The sequence below is a fragment of the Elaeis guineensis genome, chromosome 4, assembly GCF_000442705.2.
Source record: "Elaeis guineensis isolate ETL-2024a chromosome 4, EG11, whole genome shotgun sequence".
In the NCBI taxonomy this organism is placed as follows: Eukaryota; Viridiplantae; Streptophyta; class Magnoliopsida; order Arecales; family Arecaceae; genus Elaeis; species Elaeis guineensis.
The window spans coordinates 18,846,185-18,858,328 of record NC_025996.2 but is presented as its reverse complement, the minus strand read 5'-3'; the positions used below and the strand labels follow the sequence as shown (position 1 = coordinate 18,858,328).

The window sequence follows — 12,144 nt, the reverse complement described above, 5'->3', positions numbered from 1 at the left end:
TAGGCGCCTACATCTAGATTGCAGGTGCCTACAATCCAAATATGAATGCCTATTTTTTTATTTTTTAATTAAATATGGATAATTAGATTGTAGACGCCTACAATCCAAATGTAGGTGCCTACATTGGGTTGCTCCGATCTTCGACTTTTATATATTTTGAAATAGAACACTCCTTCTCATCTTCATCTACTTTTCTTCCATCCTTAGCTCTATTACAAAACCTCCTTCCATCTTCTTCTCTCCATCTACTTCAAAATTCCTAGCTCGTCTTCACAACCATCTCCTCTCCTTCTCCATCTCTTTTTCTTGATCAGAATCCCTAACCATCTCCTCTCCTTCTCCATCTCCTTCTTGATCAGAATCCCTAGCTGTCATCTTCACAATCATCTTCTCTCCTTCTCCTTCTTCTTTCCTCTCCTTCTCCTTCTGCTAAAAACCTCCTTCCATCAACCTCCTCCATCTCATTCTCGGCATCAACCTCCTCCATCTCGTTCTTGGCCAATGGCTCTGAAGATGCGTCTTCCCTAATGCCAAAGAGTAAGCAGAAGTCAAGAAAGTAAAGGAAGGGGAAGAGAAGCAACCGAAGCACCATCACCTCCTCCTCCTTCAAGATCTCCTCTGATAACTCCTACCTCAAGATCACCTCTTCCTGCGAGATCTGTAAGTGACAAAAATATTCTTTCCAGCCGTGTTGTTGATATGAATTTTTTTGATTAAGAAGAAATTGAGATTGCTAACTTAATTAGAGTCATAGGATGAAAATTTATTTGCACTGCTGAAGCTCCGATATTTATGAAGTTAGTTAAAGAATTTTATAAAAATATTTTATTTAAAGAATATAATGTATCATCTTCAGTGAAAGGAGGAAAAATTTATTTGGATGATGGAATATTTGGAGAAATTTTAAAACTTCCGACGATGGGTGAGTTGCAAGACAGTAGAAGAGATAGAATTATAAAAATCGAAACTATTATTTAGGTAGAGGATAATGGTCAGTTTCAGAGAATTTATAGAAGATATTTAAATATTAAAATAAGATTACTATATATAATTATTTACTGGATTATACAACCTCGGACCGAAGGATTTGACATTGTAATTGAGAGAGATTTAGCAATTATGTATCATGTAGTGAAATGCATTGCACTCAACCTTCCAATAATGATAATCAAGGTTATGCAAGAAGCTATCGCTAGGGTACAGACGTCTCTGCCTTATGCAATGATGTTAACCCATATTTTTAAATATTATGGAGTAAGATTTCAGGATGAACAATCAACAAAATTAGGTAGAGATAGCAAAATTAATGAAGGAGCCTTACACAGAATGCATTGATTTAAAATTGATGGTGAGTGGATTAGAAAAGATAGAAAGAGAGAAGACAAAGATATTTCAGGTGAGGAAAGAGTTAGGAGTGAAGCAGGACCTTCTTCTAGGAGGAGCAGGATCTCCTCCACCTCGTAACCCTGCACTTGCTCTCCTCATCAGTACTTCATATATGCCTCTTTGAAGGTTGAATGTCATTACTCGATGCTGATTAACTTTAAATTGATCTTCAGCAATCTTAATAGCAACATGAGGAGTAAAAAGATTATTTGAGTTCTCCTATACGTATCTTAAGGCTTGGGCATATCTCGTATTAAAATATTTCACAAGATGATAAAATATCATTCGAATACAAGCTATAATTAGCACGTTTTAGCTCCTCATAAAATACTGTAAAAAATCTCTGATAAATTTATAGTTAATACACCATAGCGCACACCATCATCATGTACCAATATCTACTTTTCTTTTTCTAACTCAGACAACCAACTCCAAGCCTCTTCATTCACTGTTCTGATCCTGCCCATGATAAAATTGAACTTGCGAACTTGATGAGTGCTTCCTGTTTGCCATACTGCTCTTTTAAGCTGCATATTTTTAAAATAAGTATTGAAATTACTGCAAATATGTCCTAAACAGTATCGGTGATAGGCACGTATAGACTCCATCCAATAGATTCATCTGCAATGACATTTAATGTACCTGAATGCCTGTCAAAAATTAAGCATACTTCATTTCTGTCTTTGACGACATATATTCTGAGCTGAAAAAGAAACCAACTCCAACTGACAGTCGTCTCTTCATCCACAATTGCATATGCTAAGAAAAAAATCTCATTCTCTACATCAATTTTTGTTGCAATTAATATCTTACCTTTAAACTTTTCATAAAAGTATGTACCATCAATACTGATTACAGGATGGCAGTGTCTAAAATCCTGGATGGATGGTTTGAAAGCCCAAAAGATATAATTTAAAACCCAAACATCGAAATTTATAGTTTGAAAAAAATCCCATGAAACAACAATACCGGGGTTTGCATATTGGAGTGCAGCCATATAATAAGATAATTTTGCATAAGACGGCTCATATTCTCCATAAATATCAATCAATGCCTTTTGCTTTCCACACCATGCTTTCCTGTAAGATACTGTGTACTGAAATTAATCATTAACGGTTGTCACAATAGCTTCAGTGTCACAATTGCTTTCCACACATGCTTTCCTTCTCAATAATATGCCGGATTAGTATGCCAATCATCCTTCTACTGATATGTTTGTGGTCTCGACTCAACCCTGTAAACAAACAAGTAGAGGACCCTCATATTTTGTAATTTGAAAATATCTATGCTTTTTCAACAATGCAACACGAAGCCTCCATTTATAATTTTGTACGTTACCTGATGATGCATATTGTACGGATCACAACTTTGAATGTGACTGCACCACATTGTATGTCCGATGCTTCATAATGTGATAAAGATCAACAGCTCTCTTTAGATAATCTTTACTCTCAAACATTAGATCTTTAAAAAATTCAGTCATCGAGGAGTCTCAAAATAAATAGTCAGAATTCAATCTTCGACCAGTGCTAACACAACCACCATCATCTAAATTTATATTGTTAAAAAATTATGGAGGTTCATGCAAACGAGATTGAGGTTCTCCCACATTAATATCATCTTCATCATCATCTTCATTTTCATCATCATCATCGCTACTGTCCTCATCCATCCAATGGTCTTCTCCTTACTTTCATCAGACTCAAAACCTAGATTATCAGAATTTATTCCACCGCCTACCCAATCATCATCTCCTATATAAGTCTCGTATCCTGCACTTACTACTACTTTCACCATAGAAAAAGTCACCATAGCAGAAGATATCATAGGAGAAGTCACCATAGGACTTTGAATAATTGGACAACTAGGACCAACAGTAGTAGAATATTGTTCGGCAAACATGGTCTCAACACTATCCATTTGCACCATTAGAATTACTAAAAGAGAAGAAGGCCCAGGAATATTGCCGTCTTGGGTTAAAAGCCGACTAAAGTATCCAAAACTTGGTACATCTTTTTTTTCAATATATAATTTTAAAAATTGACATTCTGAATATTTTTAAAAAAAATATCAGCATTTCTTGGACATCTTCATTGTCATCAATTGGTACTAGAATATACTTGTTCTGCATTAACTACCCCAATAGATTAGGAGATCTCCATTTCAATTTAAGTTCATATTTTTCTTTATCTACAGGAATACTACTGTATAAATAATCCAATAATTCTTGACGTGATAATGATGAAGATACTCTAATCATTTAATTTGCAGGATAATTATACTGCACGCCAGCTTCATCATTCTATATTATGCAATCATAATACAATAGTAGACGAATCCGAGTAGTATCCATTTTATCACAAAAATCTATGATAATATTAAAATCAAAAATTTTATATTAATAATTATTTTATCATTTTAAATGACTTACATGATAAATATGCATCCTATCATCAGCTAAAAGGCAAAAATAGGTCCTATCCCATTCAGAAATTGCATCAATTCTATAAATTAATCACAGTAATCAAACGATACACAATAAGGACAGAAAAATATTTCGACGGTATTTTTTCTTAGTTCTCCCCACACGATTGAAAATATGTGAGAAGAACTAAAGTAAAATGCTATTCAAAATTTCTTTCGAACTCTCTGTATATCGTTTAATTACTGTAATTACTTATAGAATTAAATGTAATTCTCAAACTGTCCAAACTGGACAATCAATTGATCAATATATATATTTTACATATTTTACGGCTTCCATACAAAATATATAATTAAATTATAAAAATATTTTTTGAGTTTAGATCGAGATTATACTTAAGTTTAATATTTTAAAAAATATACACCTACAGCCCAATATTTATGAAAAATCTATAATTTAATCCCCACTTTAGGTAGGTTAACGTGTAGATTTTTTGTAGATGTTAGACATATAAGTGTATGTTTTTCAAAATATTGAACTTATGTAGTAATTTCGATCTAACCTCAATCAAAAAAATTTTTATAATTTAATCATATATTTCTGTCTACAGATGCCGTAGAATATTTTACATTGCTCAACTGACGGGTCTATGGATGTCGGATGCTGTAGAATATTTAAAATTCTTAAATTAATCAACAATATTAATCAACAATATTAATCAAATTGAGTTTAACTCAGATAAAAAAATAAAAAATAAAAAAATAAAAAATATGGTAGTGGTGGGACAGGGGGTTGGTTGAAGGCTCTGGGCGAAGGCACGAGAGGTGGAAGGGAAGGGGTCCCACAATGGGAGAGGACCGTCAAAGAGGGTGAAGGGGGCAAGAGGGCAGCCACTGCCGCTACAAGGGGGTGAGGGAGGAGGGTGGGGAGGGGGCGGGTGCCGGGGGCGGGGCGGGGCTGCCGCCAGCTAGAGGGAGTGAGGGGAGGCAGGAGGAGAGGGGTGGCGGTCGCTACCATGGGGCAGGCTGCTGCCAGCCCACTGTCGCCAGTGGGGGTGAGGGGAGGCAGGTGGAGAGGAAGCATGGCCGCCGTCGGGGGACAGGGCTGCCATCGGGCCACTGCCGCCGGAGACAGAAGGGAGGTGGGTGGGGAGGGGACGGTCGCCTCCGAGGGGTGGGGCTGCCGACGGGGGGCGAGGGGAGGCGGGTGGGGACAGGGTGCGGTCACCGCTGGGGGCGGGGCTGCCGTCGAGCCAAAGGTGGGCGGGGGCCAAAGGGGGGCAGGTGTGGCCGCCGCCCCGGGCCAAAAGTGGGGGTGGAGCTACTTAGGCTGGGGGGGTGGGGGTGGCGGGGGGGTTCAGGGTGGCTACCGCCAGCAGTGGCAGAGGGAGAGGGAGAGAAGAAGGAGAGGAGGAAGAGAGAAGCGAAGAGGAGTTTACCGGCACGAAGGAGGAGGAAGAGAAGAGATCAGTCGCTGCTGGAGAGGGGAAAGTCGCTGCTGGAGAGAAGGAAGATGTATGATTTTTTTTTTTGTATGATTTTTTTTTTATATATACAGGAGAAACGGAGGTGGAAATAGCGTTTTTGAAAACGCCATGCTGAATGACGCTTTCAAAAAATACCATTTCACATGGCGCTTCTTTCTTTTTTTAATTTTTTTAATTTTTTTTTATTTTTTTTCCTATGTGTCCTGACGAGATAGTTTTTTTTTATTTTCTATTCTTTTTTTCTGTGTTGTCCTTTTTTTTTCTGTGACTGAGTTCATTTTTTTCTTTTTTTTGCTGTGGGGAGGTAAGGATCGAAAACGCCATTTGAAATAGCGTTTTCAAAAACACCATTTAGAATAGCATATTCAAAAACGTCATTCTCAATACCATTTTCAAAAGAGATTCACGTCCGGGAGGTCCATGGGGGATGGAGGAGGTCCACCTAGGGAATGGGGGGAGGTGACGTGGGTTGAAGAATCGTCATTTTAAATGGCATTTTCTATCAAGAAAATGTCATCTCAAATAGCGTTTTATGATTTTGTATTAATTTTATAAATAAATTAAAATATATATTATTTTTATAAAAAAATTAATATTATTTGGATAATGGACTCCTTGAGTGAAAGCATATGCAACCAACCAATCAGCAATCTAGTTGACTTCCCCAGAAGCGTAAGAGATCCTCAAAAAGTGTAAAACCTCCATCCAAAGATGCACATCCTGCGAGAAAGGCATGGATCAACAGATACAATGATTATGCGATTAAGATATTAAATCCCCCTCAATCCAAGATGTTGTAACTGAAGAGATTTAACGGCCTCCCTAATATCAAGCCAGGCACCTAGCAATTTAGCAAAAGGAACAGTAGAGGAAGGAAAAAGACCTGACCAGTAGCTCTTATAATTCTGATGAGAAAAGCTACTGTTGACTCGTGGTTACATACTAGAGCATCAAAAGGAAAAAGACCTGACCAGTAGCTCTTATAATTCTGATGAGAAAAGCTGCTGTTGACTCGTGGTTACATACTAGAGCATCAAAATTCAGCTTACACACTCAAAGGGATGAGGGTTGCCTAACAACATGAGAGGAGAGACCCTATCTAAAAGAATAAGTAGGAGAACAACCCCAGGTCCAAGACCGAGTGGTGAGAGCAAATCAATAGAGAAAAGTAAAGCATTTAATAAGGATATAGTAGTACAAGAAACATGCTGAAAAATCCGTTCATTCCTTGTATTCCAAATAAGCCAAGCCATATGTGCAAGCAACACCTGATATTTTATCTCTATCAAAGCCTCAGCTAGCACATGCACCAAGGTTGACAAAGGTGACAATTAAAAATCTTGCCTGCAAGCATAAGCAAGATGTTGCCGACATTCAACTGGAAAAGGACAACAAATTATAACATGTTCACGATAGTCTTACATATAAGAACACAAATCGCCCTCTATAACATCAAGATCCAATACATAGCAACGAGCTAAAACTTGGAACAGGTTCATTGCATACCATATGCCAACTTTAAAAATTGAAATGCTAGTTATCTTGTAGTAACATTTTCACCCCTTTTTTTTTCTCTTTTTTCTTTGTAATGGTGAAAGAGAAGATTATAATTTTTTGTGTAAAATAAACACTCTTAATGACCAGATTGTAACTTGATTGTGATTAGCAGTAGAAAAGATTTAGACTGCCGTATATTATTAATTATTAATAATTATTTCTGTTATTAATCAATATCACAAATAACATTCACTGTAAGCAAGTACTGCATTACATCGTTCCAAATAATGTCGATCCAGGTAGACTCTCCACGGGAAAACACCGAGGCCGTCATAACGGCGTCAGTGGGGTGGACTCCACTTCACATCAACCCGGCCACGCACCACCGACCGTCTCATTATTGGATGGACCAGGTCCGGGATTTGGGCTGGTCCACTGGACCTGGTCCATGTAATAATTTGTCCACCCGACCTCTCTATTCTCATCTATTTAAGCGGATTCCACTCATGGCCTCCAAGAAAAGGCGGACCGAGTTGCGGGTTCGTTACCTTTCCGTTCATATCCGGGTGGCGCTGGGGATGGCAGCGGCCGGTAAGTTAGGATTCCGGGAGGCGGCGGAGATGGAGGAGCTTCGGCGGAAGAACTCGGAGCTGGAGAGGGAGGCGGCGGAGGCGCGGGAGAGGGAGGAGGAGACACTGCGGGAGCTGGAGCGGACTCGGGAGAGGCTGAGAGCGGTGGAGGAGGCGGAGGAGCGTCTGAGCGTCGAGCTCGGGGAGCTGGAGGCGGAGGCGGTGGCGCAGGCCCGGGCTTACCACCTCCGCATCAAGGCCCTCTCCGACCAGCTGGGGATCGCCCACGACATCCTCACCTCCGCCGGCTGCCACCACAATCTCGTCACCCTCAACAAATCAAATTAGATACTAAATCAGCTGCTACTTTAAGCTTGAGCTTGAAGCCAAGTCGGGTTGCATTCTTGCTCTCTGTACTCTTCTTTTTGTTGTTGTTTTAATTCTATTGGATCACTTACATGCAGCAGGAGCTGTTGGTGACGGTGTGTGTGGAGAGACTTGCTGCGTATTTAATTTAGTTTTTTTTTTTTTTTTGGTAGAAATGTAATTTTTTCTGTTAATGCTTATTAAGTTGTGTATATATATATTTTTTTTACCTTTTAATTAAGGTTTGTTAGATGAGATCCATCTTGTATACTTTATTATTGAGACTGGGTGGCTGGTCTTTTCTTAGTTTTTTCCTGTCCCATTCTCCATGCCTCCATGTTACGCATGTCAGAAATGTCGCTTTGCTTAGCTTGGCAAAATAATGATCACCATATAAATTAAACTATATCCAAAGGATACTTTCTCTCTTCTATCCTATTTCTAATTTCTCTACATCTGATGCAAGGTTTCATAGTTATGTCTTCTTTGATCACCTATGGGTTGTATGTTTGGTGTACGTTTGTATGTTTCTGTTCCACTTAACTTTTAGTTCCAGCTGCTGTATTCACTTTATGTGTGTAACTTTACCTTATGCTTAATATAAGACATCGGTTTCTTGTTTATCAAAAAGAAAAAAAAAAGAAAAAGAAAAAAACTACATCCAAAGGAAAAGAAAATTGCTTGTATTTTGTTTTTTTTTGGTTTCAGCTTGTATGTTGTCTTGGCAAGGTCAGCAATATGTATCTCAAAACAGCAATGAAAAAACTCTGAAAAATTCAGAAGCATCATAAAGTTGAGTTATTATAGAAAGTAGATTTATTTTACTTTTCGAGTTATTAAAAAATTACACACAGCCAGCACACCAGAATATTTTAGAGAAAAACTAGTGATGATGATCTCACAAGCAATTATATATTTGTTGTCCGTTTTTGATCACCAGACCGACCAACTTGAATCAAAAACATTTTCCCACAGCAAAATGCGTTTGAAGTGAAGCTGACTTTTTTTTATAGAATTTTTTTGATAAAAAAAGCTGACTTTGGAATGCTATTGGATGAACACCAAAATAAAAAATGCTGCCGTACAAACCTTACAATAATAAAAAAAACGGATCAGATTTGATCGGTCGGCGGTTGGATCTACTTCCTTTTGCTTTCGACTTTTCTTTTGTCCCTTTTTCTATAGGTTTTGATTACATCAAAATGACTTGGCACGATTCAGTCTTTTTTTTTTTTTTTTTTTTGGTAAACCATAGATTCACTCTTTGGTGGAGCCTAGACCTCTGTGAGAGGATTTGCTAACTGGCGACGGAAACAGCAATTCGTAGATTCACTCTTTCTTTTTTTGGTAAACCATAGATTCACTCTTACGTGGCCTCCTATCTCACCGTCCTTTCGGTCTATTCTTCATCTTTCGCTATAACAAAAATAATTATTAACAATATCTTTAAATATTACTATAGATCAAAAAAAATATCATAAATATTTTTATCAATATTTTTTTATTTTTTCTTATATATCATTTTAAGATGATGTTGATAATTAATTATCATTATTTTAAAAAAATATCTATAAAAAATTTATTTTAATGATATATATAAGTACCTTTAAAATTTTAATTACATCATATGTAAGTGTCTTGACAAACTTTTAGCTATCAATTTATAACTTATATTATTAATTTATAAATATAATTTATTTAACTTATTAACTTATGTTCATGCCATTAAATAAGTAATACTAAGAATATATATGTATAATAACATATTTTATGAGATTGGTATGATTAATCAAGTTCTATATAAAAATTAATAATTTAAAATTTAATGATAATTTTTTAAAATCTTACAAATTATGATATTATGCACATGCATGTTAGTTAAATGCTATAATAATAGTTCTAGTTTTCCTCATTTCAAGTAATATGCTATAAAATATAAATTTTTAGTGATATTTATAATAAAATATTACTAATAAAAAAATATTTATTGAAAGATAGTGATATTTTTACTGAAATATAATAAAAAAAATTTAACAATATATAATAAAAAATATCGTAAGTAAGTTGTCTCAAAAAATTATTTTTGTTGTAGTATTTCATCGTAGTTTTTCACTTGATAGCTCTATTATTAACAAAACATATATATATTTTTAATATAATTTTTTTAAAATTTTTTTTTAAAATTTTTTAAAAAGATAAAGTAAAAACCAAATGTAGTGTTGCTGGTTGTTTTGACATCACTATGTTGTACTTGAGTGAAATCAGGGTTAAAGCATTTGTGTCTCTTTGAGCGATATAGTGTCCCAAAGGCATGACGGTGTACGTATATGCTGCCCAATCCTATTCTGTTGCTAAAAATAAGGGGCAGACCAACGCATTACGTAATCATATATATATATATATATAGAGAGAGAGAGAGAGAGAGAGAAAGAAAAAATTTATAAATCATTGAGACTATCCACATAAGTAATTATTTTTTATCTATAAATATCACCTAAAAATAAATTAATATTCTATAAATCACTTTTTCAAATTTTTTTCAAACAATTTTTAATATTTAATAAAAAATATTAAATATCAATATTATATTATTAAAATATGAAATCCATTCATATATATAGTTGAGAATATCAATCAACACTAGCATTCTGCATAACACTAACATTCCGGATGGATGATATTTTTTAATTTATAAATAATTTTTTAACATTCCATAGGTCATGTTTTCAAATTTTTCTTCCAAATAATTTTTAATATTTAATAAAAAAATATTAAATATTAATATTATATTATTAAAATATAAATTTTATTCATATGTATAGTTGAAAATACCAATCAACACTAATATTTTATATGGATAATATTTTTTTAATTTATAAATATTTTTTTATAAAAAATATTAATCTTAGGATTTATGTGCAATGCATGGATTTTAAACTAGTTGATTAATATAATAAAACCAATGACGTTCGTGATGAGAAGAAAAAAATTATTGAAAATAATAGAGGCCTCCAAAGTTACTTAATTATATAAGACAAGTGTATATGTACCGCTCACGAGGCTCCAACTAACAGCATGGAAGTCTCCGTCACAAGGGTCGTCGTACAAACCGTCATGGGATGTTTTGCGCGAACCTTTAGTTTGTTCGTTGGTCACGCCTCTCAACTAATGATGATAATGTAAGATTCAGTCAACCGATCCGATCTATAAATAATTTATTTTAAATAAATTTTAATTAAATATAAATAAATTTAAATTATAAATAAATTAATCTATTTGAACTTATTTATTAACTAGATCGAATTCAAATTTAGATTTTTGATTTATTTAATCTATTATAATATATTTAATAATTAAATCAGATTATAATCCAATCTATTTAATTTTTTTAAAATTTATTTAATTATATAAAATTTGTTAAATTTATTTTTGATATATTTAATTCGACTAATCTAATCTATTTAATTTGATTTGATCTATTTAATAAATAAATTATATGAATTAAATTAAATTATTTATTTAATAAATATATTAAATTTAAATTGATAATTTTTATTCGATCCGTATCCAAAAGATTCGCATATTATGCAAACAGATCCAATTGCCACTTCTATTCTCTACTAACTAAGTGAACTATAGATCCAATACAAAATTGAACATATATCTTGTGACAAGGCATAGAAGTATGGTAATGGGAAATTTTGTTACTGCTCTGCTCCTGATTCTGGCCGTGCCAACTCATCAGCCTTACCTTCTTCTACCGGTAATCCTCGTAACTTAAAGAGATCAACTAGATACTTCCGCTATTCACTGCCTTGATTGTAATAGTACCGATGAACTGGCACCGCCTACCCTTGGAGGCAATGACAACGAGTAGCAGTCGTTTCGTAGCCGTGCAATCACAAACGAGGGGACAATGACAATGGCACGCGTATCAGCGCATGCACCATCAGTCATGACATTTCCCTATCAACCACCGACACCAAAAAATGAAACATTATTGTCTATACATCCGTACATCCAATTACAACCACTGATTATAATAATAATATATGAAAATATATATTTGATAAATAAGATTCATAAAAATTAATAATTATTATTGATTATATGGTGCATGCAGCGTAGATAATAATTTTTTTAAAAAATAATCAAAAAAAAAATGGATGAACAAAATCACCTGCCTCTTGGTTCTTTCTGCTTTGCGTGTAGTCGGTGTAGATTATCGTCTGACCTCATCCTTTCTTTAATATTCTTTATTATTATCATGCGTGCTTGCTTGGGATGAGTTGGGATTCAATTTCTCTCTCTTGATGATGTAAAGTCATGCATTATAATTGCATATACCTTTTTTTTTTGGTTAAAAATTACACTTATTCCTTGTCTCAAGATAAAGCAAGGCGAAAAGAGCTTAC

At 34.8% G+C, this 12,144-nt stretch overlaps 1 protein-coding gene across 1 annotated transcript; it reads left to right on the top strand.

Moving 5' to 3' along the window:
• The first annotated feature begins 7,285 nt into the window (after positions 1–7,285).
• On the top strand, positions 7,286–8,160 carry LOC140857186 (uncharacterized). Its single transcript, XM_073255766.1, has one exon. It carries the CDS (start codon positions 7,301–7,303, stop codon positions 7,709–7,711), a length of 411 nt encoding a protein of 136 aa, XP_073111867.1. The 5' UTR covers positions 7,286–7,300; the 3' UTR covers positions 7,712–8,160.
• Positions 8,161–12,144: the final 3,984 nt, after the last annotated feature.

Bases quoted from the DNA above. Each gene is read 5' to 3' on its own strand.
- LOC140857186 (XM_073255766.1), top strand. From the start codon at position 7,301: ATGGCCTCCAAGAAAAGGCGGACCGAGTTGCGGGTTCGTTACCTTTCC.